A 20,908-nucleotide genomic window follows, 5' to 3' on the forward strand; every position below is an offset into this window, starting at 1 on the left:
ATTAGGTCTATATGACATCAGCCTTACCCTTATTTTCTTTCTCTTTTCCTTTCTTGGTTTTAGTTAGTTCTTGTTTTTTTTCTTTCTTTTCTTTTGTTTCTCTTTTTCTTTTTTTTTTGTAGACATTACACTGAAAAGAACAGGATACTACACTTGATCTTAGCCAAAAGGCTAAGCAATTGTTTTAAGTATCAGCATTTGGGATAAATTTTAAATAATTTTTTACCCAGTATGCTTGCTTTTGTACTTTAACTGTTAAAATTGCAAGACAATTTTTTCTATTATTCTGGTTAATGTTATTGTTAAAATTGGTTTTTGTGAGGTAACTGACCAATTTACAACTTTGGGTTTTTAGTGGGATATATTAATAGCTTATTTTGTGTAGGTTGGGTATTGTCTGTAGTAAATGTGTCACATTTTGAGTAACAGTGCTTACTTTTGAATTCTATAGCACAGTGTTTCTCTTTTTTTGAGCCCTGGTGTCTCACTCTGTCACCAGGGCTAGAGTGCCCTGACATCAGCCTAGCTCACAGCATCCTTAAACTCCTGGGCTCAGGCAATCTTCCTGCCTCAGTTTCCTAAGTAGCTGGGACTACCGATGTACATCACCACGCCCAGCTATGTTTTTTCTTTCCTATTTGTTAGTAGAGATGGGGTCTTGCTCTTGCTCAGGCTGGTCTCGGAACCCCTGACCTCAAGGGATCCTCCTGCCTTGGTCTCCCAGAGTGCTAGGATTACAGGCATGACCCACTACGCCTGGCAACATTTTTAAAAATTGTCACACCACTAAAGAGAAAATTTTAATTTAATTTAAAATAAATTTCTTTCTAGCAAGAGACATTAAGTACTAAGGAATAAGATTTTAATAGGTAAAGTTAAGATTTAAAGAACCATAAGCCATCATCTGAGATTTTTTTGCCCTACCATGAACCTGTTTTTTCTCCTTGGGGGCAATATTGCCCCCCATTGAGAATATATACTATGGCAGACTTTTCTTTTATATTTATAAATTTTCTGGAAAGCAATTTGTAAGTGGAGTGGCTGTTTCAAAAGTTTTGACTATAAGAATGGGTTGGGAAATAGTGTGATGGTTATATAACATTGGACATTTAATTAATGCCATTGGACTGTACACTAAAATGGTTAAAGTGGCAAATTTTGTATTTTATGTATTTTGCCACAGTTAACAAATTAATAATGTAATACACCAGAACCATTGGATTGTACATTTTAAATGGATGAATTGTATGGTATGTACATTACATCTCAATAATGCTGTTTTTTTAAAATGGAAGAATAGATCTGGAGGTGTAATAATAGTCCCTCTGTTTCTGTATCAACTATTAATATTTAGCTGGATTATATTTTAGAAATGGATGATGCCTCAGGGTGTACAGACAGGAGCAACCCAAGATCAGAAACCAGACACGGACCTGTGCAGAAAGAGTGGTTTGATTCCTAGTTAGGTCTTCTGAACTACTCCTTCATCCATTTGATACTTTAGAAACATTGGAAAAAGGCCTGGATTGGAAAGGCAAAAGTCTGGGCTCTCCTTGGGCTCTGTTTGATTTTGGGTAATTCCTATTACATCTCAGGCCTGAGTTTTCTAGTCTATCAAAGGGTGTGAATTAGAACATTGCTTTCAGTTCCAAAATTCTAAGATCCTATGATCAGTTGTGTTGTTATAAGGCAAATAAATACTTCAGTTGCCTAGACATAAACATTGAATATTAGAGCTGGAGGACTATAGATCATTTGGTGTAATTCATTTATGGATGAGAAATTTGATGTTTGTACCCTTGTTTCCTGTTTAGTGCTTTTCATAATGTATATATAAGATAGTTTTTAAGAATACATAGTTGAAATATTAAGGGCAGGCTTTTAAGTGATATTTGGACTTTGAAATGGTAAAGAGTATGAAATGGTAAAGAGTATGAGAAACAAGACCTGGTACAAATAAATTTATTTAACTTTATTATTAAATATCTATGTGTACATTGTTGTGTTTCTGAGTTATAAATGTGATTAAACTAAAAGTCATGGTTTCTGCTTTTGATAATGAATAATAGGGATCACACAAGACACATATAAACTAGTCACTTTTTTGGATTATGATTGGCATAGGTGCTTGTTAGAAAATTTTGTAGAATTTTAGAAAATTTCTAAATCTTACAGTTTTCCTTGAGGGTACTTCTCTGCATCTTTGCTGCCACAGCCTTAGTCCACGCCATCATTATCTCTTGCCTGAAGTACAGGGATAGCTTCTTAATGAGTCATGATTGCACCCTCCCTCTCAGTCCGTTCCTCGTAGAACAGCCAAAGTGATCTCCCTGTCCTATAAAACCTTTTTAAACTATGAAAAATGTGAAACATACAAAAGTGGAAAGTTGTATAATGAACTTACTTTCATGTGCCCATTACCCGGCTTCTGTACAAGTTTGTTTCTTTTGTAACTCCATCTACTCCCACTCCCTGGTCACTAATTTCAAGCAGATCCTGGATATAGAGTGATCTTTTAAAAACTTAAATCGTGAAACTTTTCTACATTCCCCCTGTGGGTTCTTATTACACTTAGAATAAAAATCTAAACTCTTTACGTAGCTCAAAGGCTTTATGAGATTTGGCCTTTGCTTATTTCTCCAGCAGAATCTTTTACCCTTTCCTCTTTCCAACCACACTGGTAGCTTTTGGCTACCCCAGGAGTTTCATAAAAGCATTTCCTTTTGCCTGGCATTTTCCCCACTTCCTTGGCTTAGTTGGCAGCTTCTTATTTTTATGGTCTCATCTTTATTAAAAAAAAGGCATTCCCTGACGTTTTTAACCCTGTGTGAAATGTTTACCTTTCAGTGGCAAAAATGTTAGCAATTGGTGCATCTAGGTAAAGAGTGTACTAGTCTTTCAGCTTTTCACTGGATTTGAAATTATTGGGAAAAAATTAATTGGGGGGAAATCTCTCTTCCTCCTTAAATATTATGGTATCACTCTTTCTTTTTAAATTTGTTTTGTCTCTTTCTCTCACTTCCCTGTCTCCCCCCACCACACACTCTTGACCCCTTGATTATTAAATTGAGTAGAGAGAAAAGAGAGAAGGGAAATTGGGTCATCTGGTTAGAGCTGGAGGAATATGGAACTAGAAACCATTGCCTCAAGCACCTCAAATTCTGGGACACTGTTTATAAGTATAAGCAAAGAGTATTCCTTTAAAGATTGACTGATGTGAGGGTTGCTTGCTTCATCTTACTCAGAGGCCTTGCTTCTTTTTAAAGAAACAACTGTCTTCTCCTTCAGGAAGGGTGGTTTCACATGGTGCTACAGTTTTGGGGGGTTTCATTTCTCTTAATTCTATTCTCCTTTCTGGATTGCTGGTTATCACCACCTCCAGCCTTGCTGATATTTGTAGTGTACTGATTACTTTCTTCGTTGCAGAGAAAGTTTTCTAATTTTGATTCTGAAATAATATGGGCCACATTGGTTTTTTTTCTTTACCTATGTGGGAACAGCAATATGATTCTCAGTGGAATTCAAAAACCTAAAGTACAGGTACCCTTTGATTTATCTGCCTGCATAACACTTATTCTTCGATTTATTTTTTTTCCATAATGGTAATGAATTGAGCTTAGTCATTTATATTACACTTACCTGGAATTTCTGTACTGTACTCTTTAGATGGTGGTCTAAGTTGCATTTCATAGTCTTGAGCTGTTTCTTTGCTTTTCAGAAAAGCAGGATGATTGATTAAATGAACTCTTTGAAGGTAGGTATATGAATACATGACAGTGATTTCAAGGATCAAGTGGCCTGTGGGGCTAGTCTCAATATTCTAAAACTGTGCTTCCCCAACAGAATTTCTAAAAACTTGGCAATAAGTATAATAAAAGCTTATTATAAGCATGTCTTTCAGTCACTGTATCTGATATCTATGTTCTTTTATCAATGTACTAGATAAAGTCAACTGTTGTCATAACTGTAAGTGTATCTCTGCATATAATGTTAGAGGAAATTTAAATAGAAGACTTTATTGAAGAATGAGAAGAATTGTCTTTAGTCATTATGAACTGCTGTAAATTTCTACCATTCAGAAAAGTAAAATTATAAGTAACACAATAGAATTGCAGGGACAGCAGCATTTTAAGAGTTGGTGCTGGAAAGTGGTTAGAAAAATATCAAAATATAAAACATCTTTGGGTAATTGGATCACTAATAGCGTCTGGGATTCTACCACTTTCTCCTGCTTCATACCTACATCATGTTGGCACGCCCTTCATAAATTCACACAGTCCCTGCCTGACCTTTTCTCTCTCCTACAGAATCTTTCACCTCCTGATGCCTTGTGAAAGAAAAGTGCCCATTAAAGGTTATGTATCAAATCTACAATTAAACTAAGATCTCTTTTTTTACATAATAAAGGGTGTCCCAAAAGTCTCCATACATAGGGAAAACGAGAAATTGCAGCTAAATGTACCTTTATTTACTTGTTTTGTAAATTGTAGTGAAATGTACCTTTATTTTGTAAATTTTGTAAATAAGGTACATTTAGCTACAATTTCTTGTTTTCCCTATGTATGGCGACTTTTGGGACACTCTGTATTATGTAAAAAGCTAGAGATCTTAGTTCAATCGGCACAAAAGCCTGTGTTTTTCAAAGTGACTTGAAGTTGGTTAATGAATCTTTAGAAGGAAGTTATTATCTAATGTTTCAGAAATGAGACTATTTGGAAAATGTTCTGGGTGGTAAATGAGTGAATTGAAAGCTTGTCAGTGTTTTAGCAAATTATCATGTATTTTAAAAATATGATTGATACTTTAACAGTTACCCTGTCCAAAACTATAGCCACATGCCATGTGCCTGTTTAAATGTAAGTTAATTAAAAATAAAATTTAAAGTTGATTTTCATTAGCCACATATCAAATGCTCAATAGTCGCATGTGGCTAATGGCTACGGTTCTGAAAAGTGCAGATATGGAACATTTAAATCATCCTAGAATGATCTATCGAATACACAGTGCTGTTTAGAGCATAAAAAGTATGACTTTAATATTTAATAAACTATAATGCTGATTAATTTTTCTATTGAAGTTTTTGCCTGTCTCTTATCCATTGACAAATTATTAAGAGCTACAAGTACCCTTAAAGATTATCAGCTTGTCAGTTCTATTTGTAACAGAAAGTATAAATAATTTCAGTTAATAAATTTAGTGGATTATGTATTTTAATTTCAAATAAGCTAGCTCTATACCATCCAGTGCTATTCAATACAGTAGCCACTAGCCACATCTCGCTCTTGAGCACTTGAAATGTAGCTAGTATAAATTGAGATGTGTTGTGAGCGTAAAATAATTTTTAGTACAAAAATGTAAAATATCCCAACTTTTAAAGGCTGGTTATATGTTGAAATAACATTTTGGGTATATAGTATTAAATAAAATGTATTATGGAACTTAATTTTAACCTCTTTTTACTTTTATAAATATGCTACTAGAAAATTTGAAATTAGGCGAGGCACAGTGGCTCATGCCTGTAATCCCAGCACTTTGGGAGGCTGAAGTAGGAGAATCACTTGAGGCCAGGAATTCGAGAGCAGTCTGGGCAACATATCAAGACACCATCTCTAAAAAAAATTTTAAAACTTAGCCAGGTGTGGTAGCATGCACCTATAGTCCTAGCTACTCAGGAGGCTGAGGCAGAGAATCGCCTGAACCCAGGACTCTGAGGCTACAGTGCACTGTAATCATGCCACTGCACTCCATCCTAGGCTCCTGGGTCATAGAATGAGACTCTGTATCTACAGAAAATAGTAAGAAAGAAAGAAAATTTGAAATTATGTGACTTACCTTATATTTCTATTGGACAGTGCTGTCTGTACAAAAGCTGATACTCTAATAATAATCAAATATTATATAATCTATTTGTACATACCTAAATCAGCAACTTGATCTGTAAAATGGGATGAAAATATATTTATTGCATATTTATTTTTGTCCTGTATTGGCTTGTAAAAATAGTACCAGTACTCTGGGAGGCTGAGGCGGGAGGATCACTCGAGGTCAGGAGTTTGAGACCAGCCTGAGCAAGAGCGAGACCCCGTCTCTACTAAAAAATAGAAAGAAATGATCTGGACAGCTAAAAATATATAGAAAAAATTAGCCGGGCATGGTAGCGCATGCCTGTAGTCTCAGCTACTTTGGAGTCTGAAGCAGAAGGATTGCTTGAGCCCAGGAATTTGAGGTTGCTGTGAGCTGGGCTGACGCCATGGCACTCTAGCCTGGGCAACAGAGTGAGACTCTGTCTAAACAAACAAACAAACAAAAAAATAGTACCAGTAGTATCCAAATCTTTCTTGATTTTTTATAACAGTATGGTGTGGGGGACACGCATCAAACACTGGTGCAAAACTTTTAGCCGACTACTAAATGAATGATACAGATAACAGGAGTACAGTGGGCATTCCAAAGACAAAGGAGTTGCTGGTGTTGGAAAGCTGAGACTTTTGGGACTTGTATTGCCTAGATATTGAAAGATCAATGTGATTCAAGTGGGCAGAAAACAGTAAGCTGGAAGGCTTTTTATAAAGCCCCCCACGTAGGTAATGAATGAGCTGAGTATGCTTAGTGGATGATAACTGGCCAGAATGATTTGAATCAAGGATTCCAGTGTAGAAGACAGAAAGAGAGTTAGACAGAGACTGAATATTGGGACTCTGAGGCTAGGGTAAGAAATCTAGATAGGTTTATATAGTTATTTAGGAGCCATAAAGCACATTTTTCAACTGGGAAGTGACATGAAAGCAGTATTTTTGGAAGATTGGTTTGGTTTCAGGAGACTATCCATAGCTATTTTTCTGACATGAAATGGTACGGTAATGTTCTAGAGAAACTAGGGGAAATAGGGAGCAGGTTTAAGATGTAGAAAGGGAGAACCGTCCAGACTCCTGTGTTTGAGGAAAGGAGAAACTGAAAGTGACTTCCGTTCCTAAAAAATCACAACAGAAATAGAAAGTATTTTAGCTTTATACATTGTTTTGTAGTTTCAAAACTCCGTGAGAGGGCCAGTGCATCCTTTTATTACCGATGGGAAAATTAAAGTTCAGTGTTTAGAAGACTTGACCAGAATCATTATCTCCTTGTATATGTGGTGGAACTGAGAATTGAGCCCATGTCTTTTTCTTCTTATCGTGTTGTCATTGACATCTACTCAGTTCCTAAGCCAGTACCTCAGGTTTTCATGATTCTTTATCGCTGCACAATCACTAAGTTTTAATATTTTGTTTTTCAAACATTTCTCAGACCTGTCTACTTCTCCCTATACCTCCTCTACCTTAAGTCAGGCTACTCCCATCTTTCTGGAATGTTGTTTTCCTGATTTCCATCTAATTTCTGCCCTGCACTCTACCTTCTAAAACAAGCAAATAAAAGCTGCGTTTATTTAAAAATTGTATCTTCCACAATTCAGTCATTGAAATCTTTCTAAAATGTTAGAGCACTCTTCTGCTTAAACTTTTAAATAAAATCTAAACTTAACCTGGCCTTATAAGGCTTTTTATGATCATGCCCTTTTTCTTATGCCTATGCCTCCAGTTCCATGATCATTTTGGTTTTTAGCCATTTGCATCTGCTTTTGTTTCTGCAAGGAATGTCCTTCCCTCCCTTTTCTCCAGTCCACCCTCAACCCCATACTTCAGGCCTTAGTATAATTGTCTATTTACTTATTTGTAACCACTCTTCCTCTACCCCCACCCCCAACCCACCAATCCTCCTCACTAAGACTCACTTAAGGACAGGGACTTTTTCTTGCTTACTAATAGTAGACCCACTAAAATTTATTGAGTTGGTGAATATTTTTATACTTCAAGGTATTGTTTCAAATTAGAAGTAGCTTTAGTGGAGAATGAAAGCATGACTGAAAAATATTAGGTCATCATTTCCCAATCTGTTCCTCAGCGTTTGTGTCCTACAGGATATTAGATCAAATATATTCGATAATGCTGCAGGTTATATCCCTTCTTTGGATATTCACAATGCACATAAGGGCAATCAATAAAGACTTCCAACAGTTCTGTGGTAAAAAACCTTTTTTTTTTTTGATCCAACATTTTCCTAATATATTTGATTATGGGACTTTTTTAGATAGTCTACATATAATTTCTCTTAGATACTAATGATATTTGGGATTTAGGCCATGCTGAATTTGACAGGTGTATATATCCTATATTTCCCTTAGGTTTAATTAATATAATTTAAAAACACAGTCAGATCATGACAAAAGGGATATTTGGAGGAACTCTGGTTGCTTACAGTCGGAACAGAGAACCGGAGGGAAGATATAGCAATCCTCAAATATTTAAAGGTTAGAGGATAAGACCCAGAATCAAGGGAGGATGTTGTAGGAAAGCAGATTTTTACTTAGATTAAGGGTAACTTTCTAATAATTAGAACCATCCAGAAAATGGAACTAAGTGCTTTAGAAGGTAAATAATTTTTTTGTCCATGAAGGTTGTTAAGCAAAGATCCATAGAGATGCTGTGGAAAAGTTTAGCACATCAGATAAGGGATGGATTGGAAGAGTGGTTTTTTGAAACAGTTTGAATTATACTTAATTAGACTTGATTTCTGAGTCAACTTGGAATTTATAGTTCTTGATTTCTCTAATTCTGTGAATCTGTCTTGGTCTAAAATCTCAGTAAAGAACCCAAATATGTATAATGGGAAACAAACAGATTAGAAACTTTAGTTGTGTAGTTAAGTGCTTTTACTTAATGGTAGTTTTTTTTTTTTTTTAAATAGACTGTTTTTTAGAGCAGTTTTATGTTCACAGAAAAATTAAGTGGAAAGAACAGAGTTCAGATGTACCCCCATCCTCCACATGGACAACTTCTCCCACTGTTGACTCTGGTAACAGTGGTACATTTATTATAATAGATGAACATACTACGTTGCCATATCATTATCACCCAGAGCATGTAGTTTATATTAGGTTTCACTCTTACTTGATGGTATTTTGAAAGAAATTATGAATATTCCTGCTCTTTAAGAAAGTGGGGCTGGGCGCAAGTGGCTCATGCCTGTAATCCTGGTACTTTGGGAGGCTAAGGCAGGAGGATCCCCTAAGGCCAGGAGTTCAAGACCAGCCTGGGCAACATAGTAAGAACCTACCTGTCTCTACAAAAAATCAAAAATCTTAGCCAGGTGTGGCAGCAGGCACCTGTAGTCACAGCTACTCAGAATGCTAAAGCAGGAGGATTGCTTGAGCCCAGGAGTTGGAGATTGCAGTGAGCTATGATAGCGTGCCACTGCACTCCAGCCTGGGCCGCAGAGCAAGACAGTGTCTGTAAAAAAAGAAAGAAAGAAAGTGTTTTTCAGTCATTTCAAGCTTTACTTTAGGCTTTTCTGATTCAGAGGCCTAAAGGATAGTTAGAACCAACATCATCTATTTTGAGAAAGTATTCAGGGTTGGAGAAAGTTACTTTTCTATAATCTTAAATGTTTACAAGTGTTTTATTTTGCTGGCTAACAGTATTTTTTTTCTTCCTTTTAAGTACCAAAAGAATTGGTGGAGCTCCATTTGAAGTTGATGAGGAAGATTGGTAAATCTGTTACAGCAGACAGATGGGAAAAATATTTGATCAAGGTAACTAGTATTTGTAAATTACCTTCTTTGTTACTGAAATATTACTCTATCTAGCATAAATTTATGTTATGTTTCATAATGTGCATAACTTTTAAAGTAGTTTACTAAAAGTTTTGGAATATGACTCCAAAATCCATGTTACTATAAGTGTGTGATTCTCCTCTTGCTACTATTAAGCAATGATCTTGAGTCTTAAAGTTAGATTTCAGAAGTATTTTATCTTTTTTGTGCCTAACACTGTGCTCTGGGACTTTTCATGTTTTCTCATTTAATTCTTAAAATCATCCTGATCAAATCAAATAACATATGGATAAGGCCCAGAAAAGTTGTCATTTTTGCTTGAAATCATACAGTACACATAAAATTATTTAGTGGTTTCTTTTCACTTACAAATCTAGACTGTATCATACAGAACGTGCCATCTTTTTCATTCCTCAGAGTTTGTGCATATACTTTATCTTCTCCCTGGAATGCCTTCCCACCAACTTGTTTTCCTGGCAAACTAATTTATCCTCTAGGTCTCAATACAAGTATTATTGTCTCCTTGTGGCCTTCCAGGAAAATGTTCCCTCATGGACTATGTTTAACTCTTGTTATAGAAACTATCATATAGTTTTATATTGAATGATCACTATGTACCAGGCACTGTGTTTAATGCTTTCTTTATATTATCTCAACTTCAAAATACCGATTATCCTCATTTTAATTTACAAGGAAATTGATTTTGTGAAAATAAAGGCTATAATTTGTCTGGTCTCACATTGCTGAAAATGACAGGGACAGCATTCAAACCCAGGACTTGGTGAATCCAATGCTTTGAAATATCACTGATGAAATATTTCCCCCATTTGTCTTTCTTATAGGTTATAAGTTTCTTGAAGGCTTCTTTTCATCTTTTATATATTAATATTAGCTGAATTAATTAACCACTTAGGCAGTTTCCATTTTCTTTTCCTTGGGTGCCAGTAAGCTTAATTTATTATATTTATTTCTCAATTGTAATCATTAGCTTGGTTTTTGATGGAGTTTTTACCTTCCCTGTTATATATGGCTGTTGATCTTTTTTCTCTTTATGGCACCATTATACAAATGTATTACTGAGAGCCGTTTCTTTTCCTTTTAAAGTCAATGGAATATAATTAATTTAAAATTCTGTTTAAATCCAGAGCATATCTGGCATCTGCTAGGCCTTGGTCTTTGTTCATAGCAGACATTACTAGTCTAAGCCTTTCTTGCTCAACAGACTACACAATTATTACAAATCAGAAAGCACTGGCACCTCTTTGTCATCTTTGTTAGTGTCTCCCTAAGACAGCTGAACTAGGACCTACAGAATGAGCAGATATCCGTTAGGAAATTACTAGTAGTTTAGCCTTACTGTAATGTAAAGTACCTAGAGAGAATGACAATGAATTACCAATCCTGTGATAAGGAAGTTAATTGTGATAATTGAATTGAGCAATGAAGAGGCCTGAGTTAAGGCATGAGGGATAGAAAGGAGGGGTGGGTGTGAGAGCTATTTGGAAGGTAGAGTCAACAACCCTTGATAATTGATTGGGGGAGGGAGAGGTGCATAGCAACTCCACTTAACCAAGGGCATTTGTCCTTGTGCTGTAATTTGCATTTGTAACACATACTTTCCACTCCCCAGTATCATCTAGAGTGGAAATGAACCCAAAAATCTAAGCTGGTGACTTTTTACTTTTAAGGTGGAGTTACCCTTCTAAAAATAAACCCAGTAAGTAGAAATTTAAACCAGCAGTTCTGCTAGGACCTATTAACCCCTTGCTTAGTTGTATATAGGCTCTGGTCTTACCATGCTTCACATTCCTTTTACTTGGCAAGTCATAAAAGAAGTTTGCCAGTGACCTCTCATGCTTCCGTGAAACTCTTCTATTTCCTATGGTTGTTAATGATTTTAGATACCACATGACCAATTCCAGAAACCTTGACCATGGATAATAAATGCTGCTATACTAAATGAACAGACATCTGCCTTCAAAAATTCAGGACCTGTGCCTCTATTTTCCTGCTGCCCTGCCTCCCTTCCAACTGTATGATAACTATGTGAAGGTCTTCAAAAGTGTGGAAATCCAATTTTTAATAAAGTATCCTTTAAAGAAAATCACAATTGATTTCCTCTGGCCTCAGAATAATTTCGAAGTAAATAAACAGGTGATCGGCCCGGTTGTGGTGGCTTACACCTGTAATCTTAGCACTCTGGGAGCCCGAGGCGGGTGGATTGTTTGAGCTCAGGAGACCAGCCTGAGCAAGAGCAAGACCCCATCTCTACTAAAAATGGAAAGAAATTAACTGAACAACTAAAAATATGTAGAAAAAATTAGCCGGACATGGTGGCACATGCCTGTAATCCCAGCTACTCGGGAGGCTGAGGCAGAAGGATTGCTTGAGCCCAAGAGTTAGAGGTTGCTATGAGCTAGGCTGATGCCATGGCACTCTAGCCTGGGCAACAGAGTGAGACTCTGTCTCAAAATAAATAAATAAATAAATAAAAATAAACAGGTAATCATTTATTATTGCTGTTTTTCTTTGATTCTGTGCTCTCGTCAATGCATGCCACACCATGATTTACAGAGAGTTTTTCAAAGAAAAACATCAAATGTAACTATTGATTTTAAGAAGCACTTGATTTCAAGAAATGTTAAAATATAAAAACAAATATGCTTCTTAGAATAAGCAAAGAGGGCTGGGCATGGTGACTCACACCTATAATCCCAGCAATTTGGGAGGCTGAGGCAGGATGATCATTTGAGGGCAGGAGTTTAGGACCAGTCTGGACAACATAGCAAGACCCTGTCTCCACAAAAAATAAAAAAATTAGCTTGGCATAATGGTGCCTGCCTGTAGTTCGAGCTACTTGGGATTACTTGAGCCCCGGAATTCCAAGTTACAGTGAACTATGATCTCACCACTGCACTCCAGCCTAGGCAACAGAGTAAGACCTTGTCTCAAAAAAAAAAAAACAAACCCAAAATAAGTAAAGAGTATTTTCTGGGGCTCAATACTTGAAGGATAATGACATTAAGTAGAAAATAATATGTCTCTTATAGGGTATTTTTCTGCCCCTCCCAAGAAGTGACCTCATTCATTTGACTTTCAGAAGTAAAGGGAAGACATGGGGTAATCTCAGTTCCTCAGTACCCAGGTTTAGAAATCCTTTGAAAGTGAATAAGCTTGACAATAGATGGCCAATCTAAATAGTAATTTCAAAAAGGCCCATTGCTTTCATTCCTTAGGAAGATTGTCATCTATTAGCAAATCGTAAGGGTCATCTTTTGTCATTTATCAATTTGGTCATTTTTTCCACAGCGATTAGATATTTCTTTACTGCTGTATTTCTCAGAAGTAAATTAAAATTGATTTCCTAATTTTTATTTGCATCCTTAATATCAACTTATGTTTTTCTTTTTTTACTGAAGTGTAATTCATGTAACAGAAAATTCAATTTTAAAGTACACAATTCATTGGTTTTTAATATATTCACTGTGTTATACAACCATAACCACTATCTAATTCCAACACCTCTGGAAGAAACCCTGTACCTATTATCAATCTGTCCCAATCACAACACCCCTCCCCTTAACTGTGGTTACCACTAATCTATTTCTGTGGATTTGCCTAGTCTGGACATTTCTTATATAAATAGAATCATAAAATATGTGGCCTTTCTTATCTTACTTCTTCCACTTAGTATAATGATTTCAAGGTTTATGCATATTGTAGCATGTATCAGTATTTCATTACTTTTTATTGCCAAATACAAATCTGTTGTAATACCACCTTTTGTTTATACATCATCAGTTTATGGACATTTGGTTTTTTCCACTTTGTTGGCTATTAGGAATAATGCTGCTATGAACATTTGTGTACAAGTTTTTACGTGGACATGTATTTTCATTTCTCTGCTGTATAATGTAGGAGTGGAATTACTGGGTTATATGATAATTCTGTGTTTATCTTTTTGAAGAATTGTACTGCTTTGCTTAGTGGCTGTACCATTTTTACATTCCCACTAACAATTTATGAGTGTTTCAGTTTTTCCGAAACTTTAATTATAGTGATAATAGCTAATATTTGAGAACTTAGTATAGACTAGGTACTATACTTTTTTACATGTATTAACCATTTAATTCATACAGCAACCCACATGACAGAAAGATAAATAATTCCCAAAGTCACATAGATAGTAGGTGGTGAAGCAAGGCTTGAACATAGGTTTGCCAGATACCATAGCATGAATACTTAATACTTTGCATGTTGCAAAGCATTTTCATATACTTTTAACTTTGTAAAATACTCCTTAAAGAAGCCTGTTTACTCTATGATAATGTGTGTGCAACCATGATTTACTCTCACAAGTGAAGTACAGGTGGTAGTGCAAAAAGAATACTGAATTTGTAATGGGGAAATGTTTACCTAAACTCTGCTAATTGCTAGGTGTATAAGTTTAGTTAAGTTACTTATTTGACCCTTTGTTTTTTTAATGAAAGAGTATATGAATACTCTCAGCATAGTACCTGCCAAATAGTTGGAACCCAGCAAATGTTGCTTAAATATTAATAATTACTGGCTGAGCATGGTGGCTCATGCATGTAATCCCAGCACTTTGGGAGGCTGAGGCAGGAAGAGTGCTTGAGGCCAGGAGTACAAGACTAGCCTGGGCATAACAGTGAGACCTTATCTCTACAAAAAATAAGAAAAATTAGCCGGGCATGGTGGTATGTGCCTGTAGTCCCAGCTACTTGGGAGGCTGAGGTGGGAGGATAGCTTGATCCTGGAAGTTGGAGGCTGCAGTGCACAACTGCAACTGTACTCCAGCCTGGGAGGCAGAGTAAATCCTTGTCTCTAAATACATACATACATACATACATACATATATACATACATATATACATACAAAAAATTACCAAAGAAACAGCAGAGCAGTTTTAGGGAAGTTTTTTTCTCTTCTGTGGCTGGCATGCCTTTGGAAATTGACATGAACTTAGGCCAAATTTTTTACACTAATGTTGGGTTATATTTTGTTTAGTTTTCTACTGAACTCTTATTGACTTCAGGTGTTCCAGTGAATGTTTTCAAATAATAACATACCTAAACATTCCTGTAGAGAAACATGGTAAATACCTTAATTATGACTGGGAAACCTCCTATGGCAAGAGTATTCTTAGGTAAACTTCAGGAACCTGCTTCTCCTCTCTAGAGGTTTTTTTTTTTTTTCTTCTCCAAGTGTGCAGCACTTGTATTTGTTATGACCTCTCAATTATATACTCAAAAGTACTGCTCATTTATAGTCACAGATAATTACTTAGTAAAAATACCTATAAGTGTAATGTCAGTGTGTTTTCAAAGAAGTTATATAAAAATAGTAATTTAAAGTTGTTTCTCATTGCTTTGGCTAAGCAGATAAACCTGGGAAGTAAAAATAAAATCTTTTCCTAAAATTTCATATGTATAAAAAGCTTTAGGAATTAATTGTAAACTATTATGGCATTAATGATACGTACTTTCCTTGATTTTTGACTGAGCTGAAAATGAGAGAAGAATGCAGAATACAAGGTTTATTGAATAGTTATTATAGTATTTTTAAAATATCTCTTGACTTTAAAATACTTATTTGTTGAAATATAACAGCTTGCAAAATGTAACAGATACCCTATTTCGTACCATGTGCAAAAATTAGCTCAAAATGGATAACAACCTAAATATAAGAGCTAAGTCCATGCAACTTTTAGAGGAACTCTTCATGACCTTGGATTTGACAGTGGATCCTTATATATGACACCAGAAGAGTCAGCAACAAAAGAAAAAATAGATTAATTAGACTTTGTCAAAATTTAAAATGTTTGTGCATAAAGGACATTATGAAGAAAGTGAATAGACAACCTACGGAATGAAAGAAATCATACTGCCAATTGCATATATTGCAAATCATATAAATGATAAGGATTTAATATCCAGAATACATGAAGAACTCCTAAAGCTCAATAACAAAAAGATAACCCAGGCCGGCTGGTGACTCACTCGTATAAACCTAGCACTCTGGGAAACCAAGGTGGGAGGATCACTTGAGGTAAGGAGTTTGAGACCAGCCTGAGCAAGGGTGAGACCCCGTCTCTACAAAAAATAGAAAAATTAGCCAGGCATGTGTAGTGTGTGCCTGTAGTCCCAGCTACTTGGGAGGCTGAGGCAGGAAAATCACTTGAGCCCAGGAGTTTGTGGTTGCAGTGAGCTACGATGACACCACTTCACTCTAGCCTGGGCAACAGAGTGAGACCCTGTCTCAAAAAAAAAAAAAAGACAACCCAATTAGAAAATGGGCAAAGAATTTGAATAGACATTTCTTCAAAGAAGATATATGAAAAGATATTTAACATTGTTAATCATTGGGGAAATGCAATTCAAAACCGCAATGAAATGAAATAACACTTTGCACTTAATCATTTGGCTCTTTTTTAAAATAAAAGAAATAATAAGTGTTGATGAGGTTGTGGAGAAATTGGAACCCTCCTACATTCCTCATGGCAATGTGATATGGTACAGCTGCTATGGAAAAGAGTTTGGCAGTTTCTGAAAAAGCTAATCATAGAATCGCCATATGACCTAGCAGTTCCACTCCTAAGTATATAACTACTAAAAAGCAGGGACTCAAACAGTTCCTTGTATGCCAATGTTTATTGCAGCATTATTCACTAAATCCAAAAGATGGAGAAAACCAAAGTGTTCATCAACAGATGAATGGATATTGCATTACAAATATATTTATTATATATAATAGGTGAATTGGACCTTGTTTTTGCTTTCAAAAATTTTGTAGTTTTACAGGATGCTCACTTCAAATGAAATAAAATATGTGAAAAAGTTCTTTTGTACATGATAAAAGTATATGCACTTGTTACTGCTTTCATGAGATATGTGTACAATCTGAATCTGCCTTCTCTTGAGTATCCTCTGCTACAGCTTAGCTCGAACTTCATCACCTGTACCTTGAATTATTGCAGCAGACTTTAGTTGGTCTCCTTGACATCAGAATCTATCCTCATATCTGTACTCTATGGTGCCAACAGGACTGTTTTCCATTAGTTCCTCCAAAGCCTCATTGAGTGTCGTGTTTACTAGTCAAGACCTACTTTCACAGCCCTGCTCACTGTCTTCCTTCAGAGTCTTGTCTGTCTACCGTGAACCCCAAGCACTTTTATGGTCAGGGCTCTAGGACTCAGTATAAAGAACTCCTCTTTTGAACTCCACCTTGGCAGAACATGCTATAATCATTCACATTGCCATTGGAAAATACTGTTTTTTCTTCCTGAAATGCTCTTTATCTCCTTATCTGGTAAAACCTTGCTCATCCTTCTCGTCCGAGCACAAATGTCACTATTTGAATAAAACCTTCCTCGGAACCTCTTCATCCCTTGGCTGAGTTAGTGTTTTCATAGTAGTTTATAGATATATAATATCAGTTATTCAGTTTGTAGGTAACTCACTGACTACTTTTCCCCCTATAATAATTTGTCTACATGACTGTCTCTCCGTCTCTGAATTCTGAACTTCTGGGAGCAGAGACTGTTTCATTTGTCTTTGCCCTCCCAATATTTAATGTGGGGTGTGTTATGTAGTGGTGCTGTATAAATGTCTGGTTTAGTCCTCCAGAATGATTATTAAATACAAAACAGGACATCTTTAAATATTAGGAGACTTCAGGTGAGATGTGATTTTAGTATAAATGTGGAAGTAGATGATTTATATTAATAATTCTCAATCTGTCTTCTGTGCACAGTTCTCTTGGTGACAACTGACCTGATTAGTATCTTGAATATGTACTGATTTTGCTGTAAATGATTAGAGATAATAATCCTTATTTCTCTCATTCTTTGAGTAAAGCACATAACCTCTTTGCTTCACTTTCCTCCTGAGAATAGCAGTACACCCCATCTAAGGGTTATGTGAATTTACTGAGTTAATATTTTAAAGTGTTTAGAATAGTGCTTGGCACATAGTAAACATACAATAAGTGTTAGCTGTTGTTGTCATTCTAGTAAGAGTTAAAAACATGGTTCTTTCTTTCTTTCTTTCTTTCTTTTTTTTTGAGACAGGGTCTTGCTCTGTCACCCAGGCTGGAGTGCAGTGGCAGCAGTTATAGCTCACTGTAACCTTCAACTCCTGGGCTCAAGTGATCCTTCTACTTTAGCATTCTGAGTAGCTGGTACTACAGGTGCATGCTGTCATGCCTGGCTAAGTTTTTTATTATTTGTAGAGACGGGGTCTGGCTAAGTTTCTCAGGCTGGTCTGAAAGTCCTAGCCTCCAGCCATCCTCCCTCCTCAGCCTACAAAAGTGCTGAGATTACAGACATGAGCTACCGTGCCTGACTACTTAACACAAACTTTAGGTACAAACAGATCTCTTGTTAACTTCCTTCTTCCGGTGTTAATACGTTAGTTAAAGGTACTTTTGTGCTTCTGTTTGTTAAAGCTGAGGAATCTGGATGTCATCCTTGATTTTTCTTTCCAGTCACCCTCCACATCTGTTCCATCAGAAGTTCTGATAATTCTACCTCCAAAATACAGCTGTCTACTTCTCTCTGATCCATACTACCATCATAGTTCATGCAATCACTGGCCTTAAAAAATTGGTTTCATAGTTCCCGTTCTTACCCCTGTGCAGTCCACTTTCCACACAGTGGCCATGGTTTTTTGGGGGAGGTTTTTTTTTTTTTAATTCTAGAGATAGAGTCTCACTGTGTCGCTCAGGTTGGAGTGCAGAGGCGAGATCATAGCTCACTGTAGCTTGAACTCCTGGGCTCAAGTGATCCTCCTGCCTTGACCTCCCAAAGTGCTGTGATTACAGTTGTGAGCCCACCATGCCTTGCCCGGCTATGTTTTTGAGCCATAAATCAGATTTTATTATTCCCCCATTTAACATCCTCCAGTGGCTTCCCATCATATTTGAAATAGAATCTTAATTCCTTACTCTCACTTACATAATTTGGCCTTTGGTTACTTTTTCCAACCTATCTCCTGCCCCTCTCCCCCTGATTGTACTTCATGTACACTTTTCTTTTTTCTGTTTTCTAACATGCCAAAACTTGAGGCCTTTATTAGTAACTTGTTTTCTCTGTCTAGAACATTCTCTTCCAGATCTTTTTGTGGTTGAATTCTCTTTTATCAGTCATATTTCAAGTTTTTATGTCAGATGTCAACTTTTTTTTTTTTTTTTTTTTTTGAGACAGAGTCTCACTTTGTTGCCCGGGCTAGAGTGAATGCCGTGGCGTCAGCCTAGCTCACAGCAACCTCAGACTCCTGGGCTTAAACGATCCTACTGCCTCAGCCTCCCGAGTAGCTGGGACTACAGGCATGAGCCACCATGCCTGGCTAATTTTTTTGTATATATATTTTTAGTTGGCCAGATAATTTCTTTCTATTTTTAGTAGAGACGGGGTCTCACTCTTGCTCAGGCTGGTCTCGAACTCCTGACCTCGAGCGATCCACCCGCCTCGGCCTCCCAGAGCTAGGATTACAGGCGTGAGCCACCGCGCCCGGCCAGATGTCAACTTTTTAATGGGGCCTTCAGTAAGCACCTAATCCAGAGTAGTGCTCAAATTTTCTGTATCACATTACTCTTTTTTATTTTCAGCATAGGATCCTGACTGCTTGATATTTTCTTAGTTTACGTGTTTGACTACCTCATACGATGTAACCTCCATGATGATAGGTTGTCTTCTTGTACACCATGGTGTCCCAGCTCCTAGACTAATTCCTGCCATATAAGTAGGCACACAGCAAATATTTGTGGAATCAACCAGATAAGTGAATCTCTTTCAGCTTCATGTCTCTCAGTTATAAAGTAAAGATTTGGATCAGAATGATCTCTGAGGACTGTCTTTGTCAAAGATAAAGCCTGACACTTGTTAAAGGCTGTAAAGATAGATTTTATTCAGCAGCTGTTGCAGGAGAGGAAAGCGTTGTGCTAGATTCCAGTTTGTGCAGAGGTGACTAAGAGAAAGAGGGAGTAGGAAGAGAGGAGTGGAGGGTAATGGGAAAGCTTGAGCAATGTTAGCGAAGTGAAAAATTACAAAAAGCAGGTAAGAAGGTTGTTCACAGTTAATTATGCTATTTGTGTCTGCTAACTGGCATTAAGGGAAGTTAGGCTTCTCCCCTCCCACAGAGTCTGGGAGACAGAATCTTACTTTTCTGATGATTGCATTTCACAGAAATGACTTTCAGGTCCTTAAGAAAGACAATCCCAGGTCTTCGGAGATACATATACATCTTAAAGGGACAGAGGAAGATTTTACAATTGTAAGTTTATTTAATAAATAGGAAAGGGAGGTCTGGGTCCTATCTTCAGATGTTGGCTGGAACAAATTGTAAATTCTTTTGGTAGTCTTAAGCTTTTCCAGACTGGAATTTAAGGGGAGGAAACTCCTCTCAGGGAGGAGGCCTTAGTGTGCTAGAAGCCATCTCACTCTCCAATCCCCTTTTTAATTCGTTGTTTCATGAGTTGTCAAAAAGAAAAAGATTATTGGTACTTTGTATATATGAACCCAAGATAAAAACGTTAATGATCCCACAGAGATAAATTCTATAAGTTTGCTATGTAGGCTTGTGAAAGCACCTTTCCTGTATATATTGAGCTGCTGTAGAATCTTTAAGAGCTCCTTTCTTCTCTGCCCAGCATCTTCCATTCTTAACTTTGTTTTCCTCTGTGTAGAAATTAGGAGGAAGAGGCACAGGGAGTATTGGAATGGCAGCAGCCCGGTGGCCAGGATATCTCCCAAGCCCTGCATTTGGCTTTCAGCCTTGTAGGCATAGAACATTGATTTTGAATGTGTTTCAGGTGAAGGGCTGTCCCTCAGGTACATGCAAGAGGACACAAACCAGTACCTGACCTCTCATTAATGAGATTTTTGGAGAATGAAACATAAAACCAATATTCTATACTAATTTATGGTGATAAATTTGAATGTTATATCAAAATATTTATGTTTTAGATATTGGAACATTCTTTTTCTGAAGAGAAATTACATGTGAAACCAAAGTAAAATTGTATTGCCTCTTGGTCAGAATCAAGTTGGAGCATGGGGAGTTAATAGGAGTTGCCAACATAATTGGGATTCCCTTGCTTCCAGGACCCAAGAATACACTGCTGTAGATAGTCTCTGATAGATACAACTGGTTTCTGGCTCTCTAGGCAAACTATGGCCCATGAGCTACATCCTGCCTGCTGCCCCTTTATGGATCTCGAGAGCTTGTTTGGAGGTTCTAGCC

General features: G+C 36.7%; 1 protein-coding gene and 1 pseudogene across 2 annotated transcripts in view; one reads left to right on the top strand and one right to left on the bottom strand.

The window, feature by feature from the left end:
• Positions 1-20,908, top strand: part of RSF1 (remodeling and spacing factor 1) — a 119,794-nt gene that overhangs the window by 34,486 nt on the left and 64,400 nt on the right. For both annotated transcript variants that reach the window (XM_045557281.1, XM_045557282.1), the window contains one exon: positions 9,534-9,625. In XM_045557281.1, the coding sequence (XP_045413237.1) occupies positions 9,534-9,625 (92 nt within the window). The remainder of the gene's footprint in view (positions 1-9,533; positions 9,626-20,908) is intronic.
• LOC123643003 lies at positions 92-183 on the bottom strand (annotated as a pseudogene).

The sequence above is a fragment of the Lemur catta genome, chromosome 7, assembly GCF_020740605.2.
Source record: "Lemur catta isolate mLemCat1 chromosome 7, mLemCat1.pri, whole genome shotgun sequence".
Lineage (NCBI taxonomy): Eukaryota > Metazoa > Chordata > Mammalia > Primates > Lemuridae > Lemur > Lemur catta.